Source organism: Bombus flavifrons, chromosome 10 (genome assembly GCF_040668555.2).
Source record: "Bombus flavifrons isolate JBK064 chromosome 10, iyBomFlav1_principal, whole genome shotgun sequence".
NCBI lineage: Eukaryota > Metazoa > Arthropoda > Insecta > Hymenoptera > Apidae > Bombus > Bombus flavifrons.
Window position 1 is genome coordinate 12353773 of NC_138451.1, and position 22808 is coordinate 12376580.

General features: G+C 40.2%; 1 protein-coding gene across 11 annotated transcripts in view; it reads left to right on the top strand.

The window, feature by feature from the left end:
• LOC138184424 (atrial natriuretic peptide receptor 1) overlaps positions 1 to 22808 on the top strand; it is a 37388-nt gene that overhangs the window by 10860 nt on the left and 3720 nt on the right. For 6 of the 11 annotated variants that reach the window (XM_069122314.1, XM_069122315.1, XM_069122316.1 and 3 more), the window contains 19 exons: positions 4392 to 4787; positions 5518 to 5632; positions 7426 to 7760; positions 8228 to 8319; positions 8395 to 8533; positions 9466 to 9547; positions 9845 to 9980; positions 11428 to 11505; positions 12213 to 12290; positions 12497 to 12601; positions 13330 to 13573; positions 14001 to 14159; positions 19102 to 19178; positions 19253 to 19344; positions 20933 to 21082; positions 21263 to 21455; positions 21785 to 21959; positions 22372 to 22470; positions 22644 to 22735. In XM_069122314.1, the coding sequence (XP_068978415.1) occupies positions 4392 to 4787; positions 5518 to 5632; positions 7426 to 7760; positions 8228 to 8319; positions 8395 to 8533; positions 9466 to 9547; positions 9845 to 9980; positions 11428 to 11505; positions 12213 to 12290; positions 12497 to 12601; positions 13330 to 13573; positions 14001 to 14159; positions 19102 to 19178; positions 19253 to 19344; positions 20933 to 21082; positions 21263 to 21455; positions 21785 to 21959; positions 22372 to 22470; positions 22644 to 22735 (2837 nt within the window). Of the gene's footprint in view, positions 1 to 1968; positions 2498 to 3175; positions 3322 to 3360; positions 3571 to 4391; positions 4788 to 5517; positions 5633 to 7425; positions 7761 to 8227; positions 8320 to 8394; positions 8534 to 9465; positions 9548 to 9844; positions 9981 to 11427; positions 11506 to 12212; positions 12291 to 12496; positions 12602 to 13329; positions 13574 to 14000; positions 14160 to 19101; positions 19179 to 19252; positions 19345 to 20932; positions 21083 to 21262; positions 21456 to 21784; positions 21960 to 22371; positions 22471 to 22643; positions 22736 to 22808 lie in introns of those variants that run through there. The other 5 variants (XM_069122322.1, XM_069122324.1, XM_069122325.1 and 2 more) reach the window with 5 other exon arrangements.

Here is a 22808-nt window from a genome sequence, read left to right on the forward strand (position 1 = left end):
CTCGTTAAATACCTTCTCAATTCCGTTTAATTACTTCTCTTCTGGTACGGCGATGCCTTCCTCCCCTCTCCCTCTTCATCTGCTACCGCGAATTTAACCGAATCATTGTCATTCTGTGCCTCGAATCGCGATAACTATAGAGGATGAGTCATTTTCTTTTAACGTTAGCTCGTTTAATACGCTGTCGGTCATCGGTGTCTGACAAGATACCTTCCGTTTAGAACTCTATTTCGAAAGCACGTTATCCCACAAGGGACGTTCTCTAAGCCGGGAATTCGGAAAATTCTGAAAATTATTTTCTAATTAAACGTTGCTCGAAATATTCGTTTGACGAGATGGCCTGAGAAATTAGTAGGAAGGGTGATCGTTAGTACCAACAGTTTGTACGTGCTCGACGTATCTCTTTTCGTAATTTCTGAATTTCTGGCTTGAGAAATTTCCCCTGTCGGCATGATGTACAATCGGAATGGCTTTTTGCTTTAGCAGCTGAGAGTAGACATACGACTGGAACGATAAAAGTGCTTTGGAGTTTGAAGACAGATATACGACCGCAAAGGCTCGATCTAACGCGTTCATTGCGGTAAAAATATCGAAACAAACTATTTTTACTTGCTTTTGTTTCGAGGTTATATTATATGTAATTAAATATTATAAATGGTTTAAAAAATTAAAAAGAAAAAAATGATGTCTAAGTAAAAGGCGTCGAAGTAATACGGAAAATCAATCGAAATCGGTACGGGGGCAAACGCGTTGACGGTTCCTTTTCTTCTACCCGATTTTCAGTGCGGCATTTGAACGAGAATTCGGGACAAAAATCAAAACTCGCCGATTACGTTCGTACGTCAGATTCGCAAGCCACGTTCTCGCGTTCACATTGCGACATTTGAATGAGAATTTCGGACAAAGATACAAAAATGAATGCAATGTGCAGTTTTCCTGAAACTTGATACATGGCGACTCGTTTGTCTAACCACACACAGTAACGTTTAAGTAAATAGTGTCGATGCCGGGAACCAATCTTTCCATTCTTTTCAGCGAAGAAACACGAAACAGAGTTTTTCTGCAACTTTGAAAATTTTCTTGCAATGAGCGTGGTTAGATGTGCAGGCTTCAAACGAGTCGTGATTTCACTAAAGAAAAGAAAAAAAGTAAAGAACATCCAGTGTAGCAGCTTGTAGCAGGACAAGATTATGTAGCAATATAATACAATATCTTTCAGTATGAAATCAAAATCGCAGGACGATTTGAAATTGATAGGGAAACTAGAATTGTACGTATCTTAGCTCAAATTCCCAATATCGAAGGTGTAACAAGCACCGTCTGACGAAAATTGACAAACGAGCTTCGCTGATCCTCTATCGATTCTTCCGTGAATTATTACTCGCATTTGTATCTTTTATTTAGTAATCGTTTTTATCATGTTTAATCGGATTTGAACAGGCTTCTAACGAGTCGTAATTTCACTGAAGAAAAGAAAAAAAGGTAAAGAGCATCCAATGTTGCAGTTTGTAGCAGGACAAGATTATGTAGCAATATAATACAATATCTTTCAGTATGAAATCAAAATCGCAGGACGATTTGAAATTGATAGGGAAACTAGAATTGTACGTATCTTAGCTCAAATTCCCAATATCGAAGGTGTAACAAGCACCGTCTGACGAAAATTGACAAACGAGCTTCGCTGATCCTCTATCGATTCTTCCGTGAATTATTACTCGCATTTCTATCTTTTATTTAGTAATCGTTTTTATCGTATTTGGTCCATTCATGTTTGAACAAGCTTGCGAATTTACACTGTTTCTTTGTATTCGTATCATTTGCCTACAGACTGACGATATCATCGAATAAGAACATCAAAATCGAACAATGATCGTTTTGATTTTTGTCCATTGTATATCGTACTGTGCGGCCGATCGTACGTATCACGCAGCGGTCGTATTAGGCTGTGTTTACGTGACGAGCAACAGTAAAAAGCAGTCTCGATCGAACACGCGGAAATCATCAGCAGCGACCATTCTTTCCGCTGCGTGTACACGTTTTAGTACACGTATTCGAGTTGGCATTCTCGAATATGCGGACTGTGCTTGAATTTCCGTATCGGAGGTAAAACGCGTTTCGTTGGCCGCGTCGTATCGATCGAACGGGACGTTCAGAGAGAAAAACACGGTTTTACCACGTAGCGGTGACCGTGTTATGTCGTACCGCGTCGACGCGTAAATTCGCTCATTATTCGTCACGGTGGATACTTGCTAATACTTAGGGTTGTTCGAGCATCGTACGCACCTCATATTTTTTCTCTTTCATCGCGTACGAACATTTTGCGATACGATATTACAAACTACAGGGCGCGATGACTTTTTAAAACTTTTCCCATAAACCGAGTTGTCGATATTAAAAATGCGAGTAAAAGTCAGGCGAAACGCGTGTTTATCTTTCTTTAGGGTGCAGCATGAAAGAGATTTGGATAAATTGGCAAGGATAGCAGAGAGGAGAATAGGTATACGAGATGCTTATCTTGTTTTTCGATCTAGCGATTTCTAGAATAGTTGTAAATAAAAAATCGGAGGAACTGCTTTAGGGAATTTCCAAATGAAATTTATATCAGGCAAATTTATAATTCGAAGCGTATTTACTATCTTTTTATCGAGTCGGAAGTTATACGTTTCAATTTTGTTTAAAAGATTAAATACATTATATGCGTGTATTTTACAATCAAATTACAGTGTTTGCAATTAATTTGTAATTAGATTATTCTCACTCGTTGTTTGAAACAATATCGATGCTCCTTTTCTCAATAGAGGAGGAATCTTCTTCGTTTGACTCGACACTCGAGAAAATTAAACGACCCGAAGATGAAGAGGTTTTCAAACAATAAAGTAGCTTCCACGAGCTTCGACGATTACGAACACCAATTTTGTTAATGCAGTTTAGTATTTTAAAAATCCATTTTGTCGTGTTATGGTATTCTATTAGAGCAAAATAATAGCAGATATTCCTTTCGTAAACTTTCTGATCGAATTACCTTCTACCGGAGAAACATAATATTATAATAAAATATTATAATGAAACAATAATTTCGGCTACCGCCGATATTACATTTACAACGCTTTTATCTTACCGACAAAACGATGATTCCTCTGTAAGTCGCTCGTCTTGAATTTTATAATTTTGTTTTCATTGTGATTCTTCCATACCGTGAAAGGCTCGATCGCGATCGAACTTACGTTGCATGTAAACCGTCTGCCGACCATCATTCTCTCGACTGGCCACGAAATTCACGACCGCTTTGCAGCATTAATCTTCCACCGTTTACTTACGTAGGTACCGAACAGTCCTCTAACTATCTCTGCGTCTTGGCACTCTGCTGTTCGATCCTTTTATATGCATTCTACGATAACACGCTTTCGCATCTTAGCTCGGATCGCAAACTGGACGAAATCTCTCGTAGAATTACCGTTGATAAGAAATTCCTTCGTAAACTGCAAATGGTATTGCAAGGCCATAAGATCGAGGAGATTACCGTTTCACTTGGCTATACAAGGAAAGATAAAGACGGATATAAAAATAAATGTACGTACCTACATGTAGATAGGTATAAATAGAAAGGGAGAGAGGAGGGAAGGAAAGGGAGGAGGAGTAGAAGCAAAAAGGTGGATGACGAAGTAGAACGAAACTTGTTGATGAAATTATATCGCTGGATCAAGCGGTTCACACACGTGACCAATGTTTGTAATTCTGAACAACGCGACGTTCAACTTCGATTGCGCCATACGAAATCCCGTCTAATATATAGGATCTTAAAAAAAAGTAAGCTATGATTACGAAGCACGAATCTAGATCGATATCAAGACGATCAAGAAAGCGAGGCTTTCTATTTCGAAATTTGTATAGAAATTCGTTTCAGACTAGAAATACTCTGGTACTTCCACGACTTCTCTCTATGGGCAAGCAAACGACCACAGTATTTTCGCTCTTACATTCAATTCCGCTCGTTCGTCAAGTGCAAGTGAAAGAGAAACGAAGGTTGATTTGATTTAAGCGTTATGCGATTATAACACTGCCACGTCTAATATCGAGTTTTCTCTGGTCCTGAGCTGATGCCAGCAGAAACAGATTACCGATGTTTATCTCTGATGAAGCTAACTGCTACGTCTTTCTGTTCGACACGGCTCACGTCCAATACGCCTTTAACGGTGTTAGACGCAGCAGCGTTAAGCGGAACGCTGCAAAGTGTAACGGAGGGCGCGTGGTAGGATACGATCGCATGTTTATCTTTTAACACCCCGTAAACGTGGATGAATCGATCAGTCGTAATTTCAATGACGATTAAGAAGAGCTAATGGCGAGAAAGATAGGGTGGGTTTTGAACTCGTGGACGTTTGTGAACACAGATGCCTTCCTTGGTCCTGTTTGCGACTACGCGATCGCGCCAGTAGCGCGATACGCGGGCGTATGGCGTATTCCTGTCTTAACGGCGGGTGCTCAGGCCGAGGCATTCCGTCACAAGGGCGAACACTATCCAACGTTGACCAGAATGATGGGTTCCCATCGACTGGTAGGCGAGGCGCTCAAACATATCTTGAAGCGATTCGAATGGAAGATCGTCGGACTTCTTTATCACAATCACGAGATGGCGAGCAGCCGCGGCAATTCCGAGTGTCACTTCACTCTGGGTGCCATTTTCACGGCCCTCAATCAGACACCGGTTCACAAAAACTTCAACCAGGAGTCGAGTACCGTCGAAGATTATCGAAACTTGCTCACCTTCCTCGCAAAGTCTGTCAGGAGTAAGTTGAAACCAATGCCTAAGGCCTCTCGTTCAGATTGCTTCGAGTAACGTCGATCTCCTTTATTCGTCTGACCGTCGTTTTTCTTGAAACGTTTTTCCAAATTTCTATTTTTCTGTCGCAGCAAATTTATACGCGCGAGGCAGCAGAACTCGCTCGTTACATTCATACCGTTCGAGGATAAATTATTTTGAAATTTGAAAGAAAAATGTCTAAAGATATAGAAACAGAGCGATATGAAGTTAGAGTACGCGGGCTCGTAAGCTACCGTGTAAGTGGCCGCGATATGGCAATATGAAGAGAACGCTGCATGGAGGCTCCTTTTGGCCGCGTCTAATCAGTCATTTACCGACTGATCGTTGTTATACTTACGTATTTATTATACTAAGCTGCATGCGTAAATTGGACGAGGACACGGGGCACCTTTGTGCAGCGTTCTCTTTATATTTCTATACGCATCGCGCACTCTATCTTTGTATCTTGACCTATAAGAACGTGAAAAGTCAAAGAACAAGAGACGAGCACGCGTGTCTCCCTATTCGTTGACAAGAATACCTATCTTTGATATTGATATTGTAAATAATGGTGTGCGAGATCCTATAGGGCTAAAATTTTGAACGGACCTTATTTCGGTGCGCGAAATACGATGGTTGGAATTGGTAGAGTGTCTCGTCACGTAAATGGCATAGCGAAGACGATGGAAAAGTAAAAAGGTTTTTCTTTGTTTCAGTTGTAGTAATGTGTGCCAATTCGACGACCATCAGAGAAATTCTTTTAGCTGCCGAGCAACTCGGAATGGTCGATTCCGGAGAATACGTGTTCTTCTCCATAGAACTTTCGTCCAGGTAAGCTGGAAGAAACAGAGGAAAGTAGAATAAAATGTAACGGGCGGATAAAAAGGAACATCAACGTTTTTTTATATCTCTGCGATACTATTCAAAAGCATCCGGACTTTGGTGTCGGAATCGAGATCCACTGACAGAGTAAGGGTCACGAACGGACCGACCTTACCCTTAACCTTTCACCCTGAGGGTTTGGGCGAAGCTTTGGGTGGAGGTTCGAGCGAGGATTTGTTTCGAATTTTGCAGGGCAATTTCTCTTCTTGATACGTTCGAGACTTCCTTTTGAACAAACTCTGCCAAATAATGAAAAGTCTTTTTGCGTTTATAATAAAAAATAAGGGAAACTAATCGATGGAGGAATAAAAAAAAATACGGTTTAGAGGATTTTTATTGAAAACTACGTTATGACATACACGGTATGTCATCGAGTATCCGCGATAATCTTGATATTCGATCACTACGTGACGTAACATGTATGTCATGCGAATAAAATAGCGTTTTAACTAAAATTTCAAAAAGATAAACACGCAAAAGGCAATAATGTTTGTTTCAACAGAAAAAAAATTATACAACGTGTATATAATAGATATAAACATTATTTATACTTACATAAACCAGAACAAACACGCGCAGGAAATATGACATTTTTACTGAAACACAAAGATATATTTGAACATATAGCTAAACAAAACAAATTTTTTTGAGTAATATAAATCATTCTCGAAACACTCTACCGAGCATAAACCTGGATTATCTCTGCAGCCACTGCAAAAATAATTAGCACTTTTCCGTCTTCCTGTCGCGAAACATTTCCTGCACCTCTTTTTTTTTCCACTGAAAATACCAATGACATATGTGTTGTGGTCCATCATTGCTGCGAGACACTGCATGGCATATATGCCACACCATCGGTTTCGAATTATTTATCATTAAACTCGATCTATCGCAGTTAGGAAAATATGTACATATATGTCGGAGATGAAAGAACATCGGGGCCTTTCCTTTGGAATTTTTAGGAAAATCCCCAATACTTTAGTCTACACTTTTTATTATAAGTTTTTATAAAACTTAGTAGTTGTTTATGATTTGATCCGAGTATGTTTGCCCGAGATTTACGACAGTAGGCTTGGGCTCGAAGTGACTAAACGAAGTCGCTAAACGTAATCACGGTCACGGGATGGATGTTTTTACCTAACAGATGTATGGAGTAGTTGTATAGCTCTCCTTCAAAATATAGTTGACCCGAGGGGTACAGACAGGTACAGAGAAAAGTACATGAGTGAGTTCCACTTGGACTGTGGATCGGTAAGTTCAGTTCCAGTTGTACTGTGGACAAGTAAGGGCAGTTCCAGTTGTACTGTGGACAAGTAAGGGCAGTTCCACTTGTACTGTGGACAAGTAAGGGCAGTTCCACTTGGACTGTGGACAAGTAAGTGCAGTTCCACTTGGACTGTGAACAGGTAAGTTTAGTTCTACTTGGGCTTTGGAGAAGTAAGCGCATTTGCCATGCTGTTGACCGTGGATTCGTTATTGAACCTAAGATTCTTGTCATTAGCATCTCGAGTATCTAATCGCCACGGCTAATTGTTAAATTCTGTTCGTTAAACGCCCCTAATCCCAACGATAACTCGACATATATATATTTATTTTCCAAAGTTTCACCCAAATCGAAGCCAGACCATTCTCGATCTTTCTTCGAAACGATATCTCGTGAACGAAGAATGATTTAAATAACAGTGAATAAATGGGAAAAAGCGAAAGAAGAAACGCCGTTGAGCATTGTTCGATCGTTTCAGCAACAACAACTCGAGGGAGCCATGGAGGGTAGAAACCGACACGGAAGAAAGGAACGAGAAGGCCCGGAAGGCTTATCAGTCGCTGCTAACAGTCACCGCCCGAACTCCTGATAACGCCGAATATTTAAACTTTTCGAGGGAAGTAAAAAGTCTCGCGCAAACCAAGTACAACTTCACATTTGGAAATAATTCGGTCTCGACGTTCGTAACAGCATTCTACGATGCAGTGCTCCTTTACGCCCTTGCACTTAAGGAGAGCTTGCCGGAATATCCAGACGGAGTGAATTTGGATGGCGGTAATCTTACCCGAAGAATGTGGGGTAGAAGCTTCAGAGGTGCGGCCTCGATTTTCTCTTACATTATCTTTCCGCTTCGCACGCTTCCATCTTATCCAGTTTTCTCGACTCACCAAGGACTAAAATGTTAATGCGTTCATACAACATTTTATTTGTAATTTCTTTCTTCTTGATTTATATTATTCAATTTTATGGATGAATTTTCTTTCAACGCTTAACGTTATTTTCGTTATTAATCCCTTATCAAATATTGTAAAATTATAGCGTGTTGATTCTGATATTATAGAAACTGCGTTCTCTATAACAGAGCGAACCTTCGGTATATAAGGTCTATAAGGTGGTTTTCTTACGTTCGTTTGTAAATTATGCTACTATAGTTGGCCCGAAAAACAGTTTTCTTTCTTACGTTTCAACAACAATTTGTTGTTACTTGACCCTTATTGACTTAATTGTTACGTATCAACGATCATCGAGTCACACGATGGACGCGAATCGCTCGGTTACAGGTATAACCGGAGATGTGAATATCGACGAGAACGGCGATCGAATAGCGGACTATTCTCTTCTCAACATGAACCCGGAAACGTCCAAGTTCGAGGTAAAATATTTGACCGTGTAAGACGCGCGCGCCTATTCGAAAACGAGGTCACCGAGAATATTGTGTGTGTCGTAGATCGTGGCTAATTACTACGGAGCCAACAAGACGTTGCAATACATAGCCGGGAAGAGGATTCACTGGTCAGGTGGCCGATCGGAACCACCACCGGATACACCTACTTGCGGCTTCGATGGCTCCCTGTGTCCCGACAACTGTAAGTCATTTGCATCTCGGTTCATAACTTCGCGTTACTATATTAAAGAGATACATCGCTTTGATTTTGCTAAAGTTTCAGATGCATAGAATATTCTACCAGCTTATTAAAATTCAAATTTCTTATGGAGTTACAGGGATCCATTATTCAAATCTATTAAAGCAGAATATTATCTCAAATCTTGTCTCGTTTTCTTCTTGCGACTATATTTTCCGACCCGACCAGTTTCGCCAGGAAACGACGATGAAACTTTACAAATTTCGAGGAGACATTCTACGCAATCTATTCTACGATTTAATCCTGGAGATCTTTTCATCTTAGTAACTTGATTTTTTGGAAACTTTTAAGATCGACGACGCTTTTGGTAAAAGATTTCTTCTCTCCGATCTGCTGCCATTTCTGTAATCACCGAAATTTTTCAAAAATTCTAAGCTGTGATTAGAATCTATCGTATAAATCTGCGAATCAAGAGGGATTTCTTTGTTTTAAATTCTCCAGTCCTCGCCAGGAGTGGCTAGCTACCGATGTTTATCATTTTGTAACGTACTTCCCCGCTTTATTTCTTTTCTTTCCTTTGAATCGGAGAGCAAATTCAAAAGTGACATTAGTATCGTTGAAAAAATCCGAACTTCTCATTTTGTAATTTCTCATAAAAGAGAGTCGGAAATTTATTTTTAGACGACTCAGGATGGATATATCTCTTTAAGTAAAATTTCCTCTAAGCGTCAGACGCACGTGTACGAACAACGCTTTCGTGTAAACATCGAGATCTTTATTATAATACGAAACGTATATGTGCATGTGTACTTTACATCTCAAGGCGTTTCGAAGGAAATAATATTGTCCGAGCTTTTAATATTATTCATGAACATTCTGACGTTAATGGGAAAATTTACCTCTACCTTTCGATTGCTTTTCTTCTTTCTCCGTAGCTCTACCAGGACACGCTATTCTCTCGATGGTGTTGAGCTCTATCGTCGTCGTTCTCGCCGTTGCTTCGGCCTTCATTTACAGGTAAGCGCACCATGATTAATCGATCGCTTTTCTATCTCCGATCACGAAACAGCACTCGCCCTCCTTCTCCTACCCTAGTAATCCTATTAATTTCAAGATCCCTAGAGAAATCGTGAATTAGCAAGCGGCTTAGAACGCTTTTAAACTCTCACATACTAAACAGGCTGTTAAATGGATCAACTCGCGAGCTGAAAAGCCAACGAGTTTCCGTACAGCTCTCTTCAAATCGACTATCCGAATCATTGCTCGGCAACTACGTAATGGAAAACGTATCTCTCTATTTCTTTCCTCTTGCAGGCATTTTAAGCTCGAAGCGGAAATAGCCTCCATGACGTGGAAGGTGCAGTGGCACGACATTATCTTCGTACCGAATGCAAAAACGCGAGGATCCATGTATTCGTTGATTGCGAACAAGATGCGCGGTAGTCAACTGGTGAATATGAAATATTCTATTTTTGCATTATATTTGTATCATGACGAAACAGCGCGCAATTCTTATCTACCGTTGTTCATAAGTATTTAGACATTTATTCTAAAATATATATGGGAGATACTTGCGGAATCGACTAGACGTTAAAATGATGAAAAAGAAAGTAGGTGTATAAACATTTTGTTTGCATACTTTTTATGTTATAAACAATTTTATTTTATACTGAAAATGTATTGTATATGTATTTATCAGTCAGCTGACATCTTATTCATACTTTGTAGTATTTTATATATATTTTTATATATTTTATACTTTATATATATTCATATATAAGCTTCTCGCTTTAATGCAACAATCAACATCGTTGTCTATATGCTTTGATATTAATGGTTTATTCTGAAAGTGGTGTAAATACATCTTCCTTTGTTTTGAAATATTGAAGTGTTTGCGTCTCCAACGATTGAACAATTCTGATGAGATCTTCTCAGTTTGTCCGCGTTTCTGTCTGTTCAAGTAGGTGTAAATTTATCGAACAAATAGTTTCTTTGGAGATTTTGGTGTCAGGGTTCAGTAATATTGGACTCATATCAACACTTTCGAAATTATTGAGTCGTACGATTCATTAAATTTCAATTATGTAGAATTTATGTTTTATGCTTTAATTCGCTTTTGTTTATAAATGTCAATACGATAAGTTTCTATTTCGACACAACCCGATATAGATGTAATTAATTTAATAGTAATTGAAACATAATTACATTTAATTACGACAATCGAATTCAATAATAACGATGGTTCAATAAATGGAATAACAATTTACTAGTATATCGCTGAATCGCATTTAAACAACTAGTTCACATCCATATCTGCGATCATATTTTAGATACAGAAGTTAGGATTACATTCGCTATACCATTTGTTTTTGATTATTATTACTACCTCTACTGTTTAGTCTCTGAACAGACTACAGTTTACAGGAAATGGATTTACGCCACTTTCAAAATAAATGATTATGTAATTCCGGATATTAACGAAATTTCGATTGATCAAAACATACGAATATTTTAAGATTTAAATAATAAATTGTTAGTAAGTAAAAAGTTCACATTAAAGCACGCGAATTTTTTATTCTGTTTTCATACTGTTTTCAAAATAAACGGTCCATTTGTTTCAATTCGTGGATCTTTTAGAGCTTATACGATTTGAACACGACTTCCATCGGAAATTGAAAATTTGGAAAAAAAATATTTTATGCTTCTTTCCGCCCGTAATACGGAAGGGGCGCAGCACTCTGACGAGAAAATTCTTTTTATTTTTACACTATCTTGGGTGGCGAATAGGATTTTCCTTCGTGTCAGAGATATTTGAGAAATATTTGCAGGATGCATCTGCACCAGAGCCAACTGAAAACGAATCAAACCAAAGTGAATATCTTTCTTTTTCATTACAGACTATATACTCGGATGAAAACGTCAGTTTACCAGGTGGAGTAGATAGAAACGTCTATGTCCCAACGGGAATTTACAAGGTTCGACCTTACTGACGGTAAAGCGACGCGTCTCTAGATACTTTATGCGTCACCTTATCCGCATATATGTATACACAACCTTTTATTTTTCACTTTTCTTATTTTCTTTCTTCCCTCTCCTCTCTTTCTCTTTCTCTCCCATTTTTCCATTCCTTTCCTCGTTTCAGTTCTCTTTCAAACTTCTCGCTTCAAAATTATTAACACGTTCGCTATCACAGTGTCCTCGCATTATATTTTCGTATAACGCAGAATGCAATCTAGATAGGAGCGCCTAAATGGTCTTACTAAATATATCTTTGAGACAAGATCGCATAATTTAAAGGGACACGTGTAACAAATGTTACTTTCACGTTGATTATTTCATAAGATGACAAGGTTGTTGATATTTTTCGACATTGAACTTGATATTTTTCTATATACCAATCGAGGTGTTTCTTTATTCTCTATACGAGAGCGTGAAAGTATTTGTGTCTGAAAATGCTTAGTTTCAAAGACTGAAGCTTAGAACTAAGTCCGAGTAATAAATAAAGTAGCTTGAAAATTAAAAAAAAACCACACAGACAGGTATTTATCTATACTTTCTTTTCTGTAACCTTTGTGTGTTATGCTGTTAGCGAACGTGTTAATCGCAAGGCTATAAATCAAAGTGCGCGTAAAAATGAATTATCTTTGAAGATAATACATATGTGTAATACGATTCGTCGCAGAACTCTAAGGTGGCCATAAAATTGATACCGAGGAATAAGGTGGAAATCTCGCGGCCTTTATTGCTCGAATTGAAAAGGGTAAGTACTCGTTCCCACTGGGAAATTTCTCGAACTTGCAACGAGATACGTGTGGATTGAAAAAACGAAAGACAAGTTTGTTGAAAATCGATTGATCTCGTTGCAGCTACGAGTATCGAAACTTTCTCTGTCGTTTCGTTTTTCAATCACTACATGTGACATAGTTTCGTAGGGCAGACGATAACGCTTCTGTTCTGTTCGCACAGATGAAGGACCTGCAACACGATCATCTAGTACGGTTTTATGGCGCTTGTGTCGAACCTCCGCATTGTTGTCTTTTGACTGAATATTGTCCAAAAGGATCGCTTCAGGTTCGTCTTAGATTTATATTATTCGTATTAGATTTATAGATCTTACGAATATAATGTACATGTATCGCGTTTTTCATTCAGTAGCCATCAAAACATTCTATTTGTTCCATTACGTGGCCTGTTATACTGTTTGAAAATAAAATTTTCACATGTTTCCTTATTAATTTGGACATGGCAGGTTCTATCGAATAATTAAAAATCCGATAATACAAATAGCAAAATTGACTGGAACAACGATCGAGAGATACGACGGTTGTAAACGAAGTAGATCCATTTCAACCTTGTTATACGATCGATTAAATCTTCATCGAATAATTTATGTAGAACATGTAGAGTTCTTTGCAGTTTACAGTGCCGAACAAGCTTAATAATTCCTTAATAGCCTGTCAGATATTCTGTAAGTCTGGTAATACTCGTAAACGGCAGTTCACAGGGACGTAATAAAACTGTGCGCGCGGGCCGAAGGTTATTCGATAAAAGAAGTTGGCCGTTAATACATGTAGCTATCTGATAGCGGACATTTTCCGTGCAATTGGTAGGAGGCGATTAACTTAGTCGAGTCCGGTGGAGCCTCTCATCCATAGCATGCATTTGTTATCGAGCTCGATTAAAAATTTAATCAAAGTGCCGAGATTAAAGTTTACTTCTTCCCCTAAACCATTCGACTCGACCCGACGAATAAATTCCGCTCCGACTTTCAACGTGTGTTCGTCGATCTTCCGCGACAGGACATATTGGAAAACGATCAGATCAAACTGGACCGCGTTTTTCGAGGATCTCTCATCCACGATATCGTTCGAGGAATGGCGTATCTTCACGCGTCCGAGTTGAAGAGTCACGGCAACCTCAAGTCCTCCAACTGCGTGGTCGATTCGCGGTTCGTCCTTAAAATCGCGGACTTTGGACTGCACGAGCTGAGAAGGCCGAATTGCGGCGAAGAAGTTGACAGGGATAGCTACGCTTATTGGAGAGGTGAGCGCTCCAAGATCATATCTATATAAACTGGGAATTTTTACGAAGAGAACGAGAGAGATGGAACCTACGTAGTAGCGATAGTAATTTCTTTCGTCTATTAAAAATTACAACGAGTACTACACTTTCGGATATTTTGTACGTTTCTGTACGTTATATTCTGTGGGATTCTGCATCTTTAAATTTATCGTAGATGCAGAAAAATGCGTATTCTGGCCATACGATACGAGAGTTTGGCAATGCGTGCGTGAATCAACTGGAAGAAAAAGCGTGTTTCTTAATGTCTCGATGTTTCTTTCTCGTTCCATCGAAAGTTTGGCCACGTATTATTGAAGCAGCTTACGTACGTGTGCATTTGCAAGCATATGTGTGCGTGTGTGTCAGTGTCACGAGGTCGCACGATCGTAAAATAACGTTGTTTGTACAGGGCAGCTGTGGACGGCTCCGGAATTATTGCGAATAGAAAGGCGACCACCGGAGGGTACTCAGAAGGGCGACGTGTACAGCTTCGCCATAATCGTTCACGAGATCGTGGTACGCCGAGGACCGTTTTACTTGGGCGACGACCGTGATATCTCCCCAAAGGGTAAGTATTTCGTCCTCGCAAACGACACACGCGCTTATACTACAACTATCCGCTAGCTGCAATCGTATCGCGCGTTTCACAAGTCGAAAGATAGAGAAATCAAAGGGCTGATAATAAGAACGACCCGTGTCAAATTTCTTAACATTGTACGACCGTGTTATTTGTTTGCTTTATAGGGGTAACGCATTAGTCAGAAGTTTTCATAGAACCGATTCTATGAAAATCTCCGTCATAAGTCGACAGCCTGACGATTTAATTAGATATTCGTGAGCTTATCAAAGTACTCGATCGTATTATGAAAACTTATCCTGAATACAGTATATGCGTTATGTAGAACACTTTGTACAACACACGACGTGATATAATTATCGAGAGATTATACAAGATATTTATTGCAAACGTATAATTCGCTAGGTTGACAAAATTACTATACAGTCAATTATCCGTTGTATCGATAAGACGTGTATGGCGTTAATTATATGTTTAAGGCGACTATTTATATTGTATACTGATCATTTATTAAGCGTCGTAATTTGTATGTGTGTTACGGGTCGATCGGCTAGTACGTCATTATTCATAATGCCCGGTCGTTATGAATAATAACTAAAACGGCTGCGCAGCCCGATAAATATTGATTAATTTACTAGATTGACCAGACATTTGGAGAAAGGTAGGATTCTCTCGGGGCACTAGGCTGCGAAGAAGAAAATTCCGCTTTTCGTGAATCGTTTCCAAGTATTTGAAGAACAGCACGTTCATACTGTACGGGTCGTATCAATGGAATAACGCGTTTCCAACGTATCAGGAAGGTTTAACGATATCGAAGTAAAGCGTTGATTATCCAGACAACCCGGGTAACAATTAGCCCAAATAGACGCTTAAAAAAACAATATATTATAGTTCTTTCGCGATATAAATACAAATGTACTGCCGGCAATTAGACAACACGTTAAACGTTGCGTTGACAAAAATTCAGATATATCGGAACAGATTCAAAGGTACTCTGTTTTTGCGGCAACAAGTATTCTCTCGTTCTGTTGGAGGCAGATAAGCGTAAGAGAACGTCGTTTTTGTTATGAGCCCTTGGATCGTTATTACGAATCACGATCGACGCCAGTGACCGATCAACCGGTAAGGGAGTTCGCCATCGCCGCGGCCGGTAGGGAATAAGAGTAATTCGTATCGACTGCGATGCGTCGCGACGCTGTGCGTCGGTTGCACGTCGTTGGTACACGAGGAACGACGAAAACGACGGGAGAGCTCGTAGGAGAAGGGGGAATCAGCGGTGTGGGTTACGGCGCGGCGTGCGCCGGATCGATCGGTAACGAAGTTTACGAGGTTTCGCAAGCTCGGTTTCGACGCGAGCGGCAGGATCGATGAAAGGATGGAACGTGCCACAAGTAGGCTGGGAACGTTTCGAGACCCGGGTTGAAAGCTCAGTCGAAGCTTTCACGCGTCCTGGAACGTACACGGCTCTTGCACGCGCGCTTCCTCGTCGTTTCTCTATTCCTCCCTCTTCTCCCATTCGTTGTTCGCGTTCTCTCTTTCTCTCTTCTCGATCTTCGTTTCTCGTCTCGTGCGTGCACTCGCGACGAGACGTACGACACCAGCGGAAGATCGCGACCGACGACACGTGAAATCGACGCGAGAATACCACTACGAATAGGATCGAGGGGCCTTCGGTACGCGAAACGCGGCTAGGACTCGGTTTCGCCGGTCCCACCACCGTTTAATTAACCGTCTCTCACCGACAACCCTTCGGAGAGAAACGTGTGTGCGCGCGTGCCTTGCTGCGTGCTGCGTGTCCCGACAGTTTGCGTGTCTGTACTGTGTGGCTGCGTGCCTACATGCCTGCATGCCTGCATGCCTGCGTCTAACTCGGTACGTGCTTGTGTTTACCAATCGTTTCACCGTCCCATTTACGCGGCCCGATTTTCCTTTTTGCTCGATATTCAAACCCTTTACCCCTCTAACTAACCCCACTTGCCTCCCTCCTTCCACCACCTTCCTACTTCAACCCTCGTCTACCCTATTCGCTCTCCCCTTTACCCTCTTCCTCGCTCTCTATATTCCTTCTGAATCTCGTCGTTCGTCTCTCTCCGTTTCACACCGTTTTCATTTTTTCCTTCCTCCAAGCCAATTACCCTGATTTCGTATCCGAGACGCGGCAATTAATTGATTATTTCATACGGGACGAGACAACGATGAAAGCGCGCCGATGGCTCGCGAAATTGCTCGTTTCCATTTACAAAGAGTGGAGTTACGATCGAACGAATATCGCTAGTACCGATATATACCTTTAGACCTATATATATATATACCTACGTGCTTTTTGTTCGATCAGGGTCGCGATTATGTGGACGGGGCTACGATCTTCGCATTCGTCGGACTTCTCCCGAACGACAGATAACGTCGTCGAAAAGTCAATGTAAACAGAGCGTTGCATAAGCGGAGAATAGCTTACTGCTTGTTCTACTAGCTTCTCTATTACTAGCTACCGTTACTAGCGTAAACACGAAATTTCGTAGTGTCGAGGTCTGTTCGTTTGGACATGGCCGAAGGTTGAATTTTTTGAAAACGTAATTCTCGGAGGGGAATAGAAGATACGGCCTGTCGAACGGAGAAGCATTAGCCACGAAACGGAAAGAACGTAACTGGAATGTACGGTTCCCGCGGTGACTGTAAAAAGCTAACTGGGTAGGAGGTAAAATTAAATTCAGATTGAAAGTTTAATTTTTCGAGAAGCTAGCAAGCACTCGGGTACCTGGAAGGCAAGGAAAAATGTAACGTCGTAAAACAAATAAACAGTTCTCGTATTAGATCGGATAGAAAGCAATTATTTTTGCATCTCGTGCGCGAAGCAAACTGAGTAAAAAGTAATTACATCGAGGTTGAAATTCAATTTTTTAACGACGTAACACGTCGTAAAGAAAATGGGAAACCTAATCCGTCAAATAGAGAAGCAGCTCGTAAATCGAAAAGAGCCTAACTTTGACGTACAGTTTCCGTCGTAACTGTAAAGTTAACTGGATAGCGGATAATTGGATCGAGATTGAAATTTGAGAAACGAGACAATTCCTTCCTTCCTTCCTTCCTTCCTTCTGTAGTTGATAGAAATCACCGTGTCTTCGCTCAGTCTTCGTCGCCACGACAATTTCGTATACCGATGCAATGTCAAACGTAAACAATTCGTTCGTAATTCAAACACCACTCTTTGTGATGACGAGAAATACCGATACGATGATCGGAAGCGTTTAGAAACCGTTCGTGATTCAAGAATCGCTTTTTTATCGCGGCGAAAATTCCTAAATATAGATCGATGCGATGTTAAAAATTCCGTGAAAAATTTAGCTTCGATGTCGATGTAATATCGGAAAGAACGAGAATTCGCTGGTAATTCGAAATAAATTTCATCGCGAGAACCTGTAACGGCGATCTACGAACTCGGAATGATCACGTTTACGTTCATACTCTACATTTCGCGCGAAATTAGCTTCGAACGATCGTATCCTATCTGATGGCGCAAAGATGCGTGTGTAATCGCGTGAATGAAAGGGAGAAAGATGAAAGCGAGCGTGAAGAGCGACAGCGTGAGCGAGATAGGGGCGTGAAAGAGAAAAATGGTGAATTCGAATGGGTCATTGATAGAGAAATATAGCGATCGGGATAGGTCAGAAAAGGAGAAGAAATGGCAGATAGAAGCAATACGTCGAGCACGAGTAGTTTAACGTTACTGGCGATGCCGGGCGCCAGTCCCGACGGTGGGGCCAGTCCTCGAAGGGCCGTCAGTCCCTTGCTCGAAGTCCGTAGGCCTCACTGCACCCTCAACTGCGAAACTTGCAACGCCTTCTTGGAGGATTTGTACAGGCACAGTAGGTTCAATATTTACCATTCGCCTTTCGTCTTTCGCTGAAATTTCTTAACTGTTTTCATCTCCCTTGATGATTCTATTCGACGTGGTTCGCTTCTCGAACCTTTCCCACTGTTTCACGGGTTACTTGCACCTGTTCTTTTGCCTCTTTGGCAAGATAAATACATATATGTATACACGAAGTCATTCGGTTGTAACAACGCGAGCTGTGGCGAGAGTCGTTCGACCAAGAAAGACTCGTTTCACTGAAACGGACAGCCAAGTAGTAAGAGGAGCGATCGAACCGGCACGACGGTATACTACGCTGCGTGTCATAACTACAACCATCCAAAAGTTTCGACTTTTGTGTGGTGTGTATATACAGTGGCTGACGAAGAAATATTTGAACACTCTTTGTAGAGAAAATTTTCATGTACGTATTATCCGAGTTACGTGAAACATTTGAAGATCGTGCAAGAAAGGACACGATTTTTTCTTTCTCGTGTGCGAACAATTTTAAAGTCCAATATCTTATCGATCGATCATACATCATCGAGGCGGACTTTTTATCAAACTATGGGGTGACAAGTGAAAGAAAGATGTGATTTCTCCACTCTTTTGAAAGACATTCTTTCCTAAAGTATCGACTTTGCGTTTATTTTATTCATAAGAGGTCTGACTAACCGGATTCTGTCGCATCCTATCCATGCACTTTATATGGCAATAGGAATCGAACATTTTAGGATGGTTTTATGGTTACAGCTTTGTACGTGTTGCTCCATCCTAAAAATCATCCTAAAATTTTCTATTCTTACAAGGTACGAAGTACAAGACACAACGCGACGAGATCTGACTGGAAATACATTCGATCGATATTTTCAATGAAAACAACGATTCTCCGTTGGTTTCGTAGTTATGAGACGCGGTGTGTATAAAATCGCGATCGTGAATGAACGAAAACAAATTGTTACATGAATAATTAACGTGGACGAATCGATGCTCGCGTAGATAAATAAACCGAGTGAAATTGGAATTTGTGATTGTGTCGATGATCGAGTTGTCGTCGCAAGCTTGTCCCTTGCTCTGTTTCAGAAATCGTGGAAGGAGTGAAGAGAGCCGGAGGTTCTCCTTTGAGGCCTGCGATCGACGAGTCTGCCGTCGAGGAAGAAGTAAGCGAGTCCTTCTCGACTCTTAAACTTTCCAAAAATTCCAGCAATAACGCTCAAACGATTCCGTCGTATAGGTAGCTACTCTGATGAGGCGATGTTGGGCGCAAGATGCCGCGGACAGACCTGATTTTCCCGCGCTCAAACAAACTATACGGAAAATTAACAAGTGAGTAAGGACGACGAGAGAACGTTCCCTTGATAATTCTTTGTTGAAGAAAGCTCGATCCGAACGCAATTGAGAATAGAAGATCGCTAGACGAAGAAAGCGAAAGGAAACGAGGGAGAAAAATAAAAAAACTGCGCAGAGGAAATTTAATACGGATATGATTGAGAACTTAATGAGACATGGAAAAGCGTAAAGTATTTACTTGACATTAATACAGGAATAAAATATTAACGTAATGTTAATATGAAAATCGACTAAAATAGACGTCAAGAGATAGAGTAGATATAGACGAGGAAAAGGTTTAACTTTATTAGGTAATGTATGAGAAAGTGGGCGCTGCTTACGAGATTTATTCAAAGCACGAAGACTAGGAGACGTTAAGACAAGTAGTATAAAGCTCTCAGTTGAGGATTATTTTTAAACGTACAATCGGATAAGTAAAATTCTACCGTGCAAGTAATTTAATCTTCGCAAGCTGTGAACGATAATTTTTTAACGTGACATTTTTATTACTATGTTGAACCTGTAAATTCTTTACTAAGAACGCGATTGTGAATGTAAACTAAGAATGCAAGAATCCGAACGAAGCAATTAATAATTCTCGAGAATTTCAATGTTTGTCTAATAATTGGACAGATTTATCTCGTTCCCTCTGTGTCTTAATGCTTATGGATGGGGATGGGGATGTACGTTCTCTGGTTTTTCTCGCCCTCGTCAGCTACTCTTCCAATATTGACATAATTGTCAGCTCTCGTGTCGAATCACGCTACAGTCGCTAGCGATATTCTTTTCCTAAAAGTGTTTGCGAATTCACATAGCGGAGATTCTTGGATACAAACCTTTCTTCCTTTGGTAAGAAAAAAGTAAACGAGGGTGGACAAACGATCAGCATTTGTCGCGGCAACGCGTTAAAATAAGATAGGGATTATTTGGGTCAACTAAGATTCAACGGCTTAAGATTCAACTTTGAACTTTGCGCGGAATAATAAAATCCGTTGTATATCACCCGACACTACTAGTCTGTAATAACGGAAGAATGAGAGATATATCGTGTATTTTAGCTTTAGCAAGAAAAGATATCAGAAGCGAGACGATAATTCAGATAATTCTATGATAGAATTCTGTAATCAAAGAGGTATTATACAAGGATTAATAGAGTAAGTGAAATAACTTCTAAAAATACACTCTAGAAGTGATACACACGTGCTCCTGAATATTATGATAATTGCAATTAAGACTACCAACATTGATTCAACAAACGTTTTACCTTCTAACAAATACTTTTTATTGAAATAACATTCTCGTAGAAAATGCGATATATTTGGTCGTTTATCGCGCCACGAACAACTAATTAAACAGACTATCTTCAAGTATACATCGCTGCAAACTTGTTCACGATCGAATGTAGCGAACTCAAAACAAATTCCAACCCAGCGTTTAAACTTCTCCAAAACTAGCGATACTACGAAGTCTATTTTGAAAAATACACTGTTTCGTTGCCACTGCCTTATCGCTTGCTCAGGCAACGAGATAACAATTAGGGACTTGTTCGAACGACGAGCAGAGAAAGAATTCTATCTCGTTGCAGAGACTACGAGAGCAGCAACATCCTCGACAACTTGCTCTCTCGTATGGAACAATACGCGACCAATTTGGAGACTCTGGTAGAGGAACGTACCGCGGACTACTTCGAGGAAAAACGTAAATGCGAGGAACTCCTTTATCAGTTGTTACCAAAGTAAGTAGAATTGTTGATATTATTCGCAACTCATAGACCGCGTGCACGTGGCATGCGTACAGACAGAAGGTTGCGCTTAGATCAATCGGTAGCCTTTCATAGCGCTCCACTTTACGATCTCGCTTCCATCGATCGCTTCTATCTGCAGTACTCGTAGATTTTTTTTAACGAAATTTCCAGATCTGTCGCGTCCCAGTTGATACTCGGCCAAAGCGTAATAGCCGAAACATACGACCAAGTGACGATCTACTTTAGCGATATCGTAGGATTTACGAAGCTCTCCGCAGAGAGTACGCCTCTTCAAGTGGTGGATTTACTCAACGATCTATACACGTGTTTCGACTCCATCATCGAGAACTTTGACGTTTACAAGGTGAAGTTACAATTTTCTAGTACATTCTGCAGCCTGGAATCTCGATTAGCAGAAAGGATTATGTGAAGGACGATCCCTTGCAAGAAAGATCGAGCAACGAGAATAGAAACTAAGAAAACTCGTTATACTTTTAGCTTTTTCTGTCGTTTGAGATAAGTGACATTTTCACACGTGGAAACAAAGTTACTCGATTCAGTTCAGATGTTTACCATTCTGTTACACGAAGATATCGTCATCGATCGTCCTTTCAATGTCGCGTACATTTGTACGTACGATGATTACTATCGAATCGAATCATATAGTGAGACACGACTCGATGTATTTTCTAGGTGGAGACAATTGGCGACGCTTATATGGTAGTGTCAGGATTACCGGTGAGGAATGGAACGAATCATGCCAGAGAAATTGCGAGGATGAGCTTAGCCTTAAGAGATACCGTGATGACATTTAGTATACGTCACAGACCGAACGAGCAATTGAAACTTCGAATTGGAATGCATACTGGTAAGATCGAATATCTCCGTAGCTTGTCTTTCTCCTTCGCTGTTCTCCGCGCAAGATGAAATTTAGCATTTATTTAACGATACCGGAAAATATAATATCGGCCGTGCATTCCTTCGTTCGAAATCATTTGCAAACGTGTTACTCTATTGATAAAAAATTTCTCCGAACTTCTTATTTTCTTTCTTATTTTTTATTTTAAGTATAGACATGCTAAAGTTTCTCTTAGAGTCTTTTTGCTCGTTTAGATAAGAGTAACATTGAAACATACATACTCTAGAACCGCAATATGGTTAATCAGTATTCATAAATTGATATGCTGCAAGTTGTATACTATGCAGGTGATTGCATGTTGTCGCAACTCGCATATTAAACATTCGTAGACGCGTGTATGAAAGACTGGTCGCGATTTCAGGACCTTGCGTGGCTGGTGTAGTTGGCTTGAAGATGCCCAGGTATTGCCTATTCGGTGACACTGTCAATACTGCATCTAGGATGGAGAGTAATGGAGAAGGTAATTCACTAGTTGTATCTTTTTCAAGATGTCGATCAACCCTTTCGAGACGGATTTCATTTTTTTAATTAGAGTTTTTTTAACAAATACATTAATTATAATTTTAACTCTTGTACAGTTAAACGATTGCAAAAAGGTTCATCCCAATATTAATACATTTTCTTCACTCGTAGCTCTAATGATCCACGTTAGTCCAAAAACGAAAGAAATCCTGGATACTTTTGAAACTTTCGAGCTCGTTTGTAGAGGCGAGGTTACTCTGAAGGTAAGGCATTCAACTAATCTAAGAAAGCGAGAAACACGCGTCGAAAAATACCAAGAGGCCACGATTCGTCTTT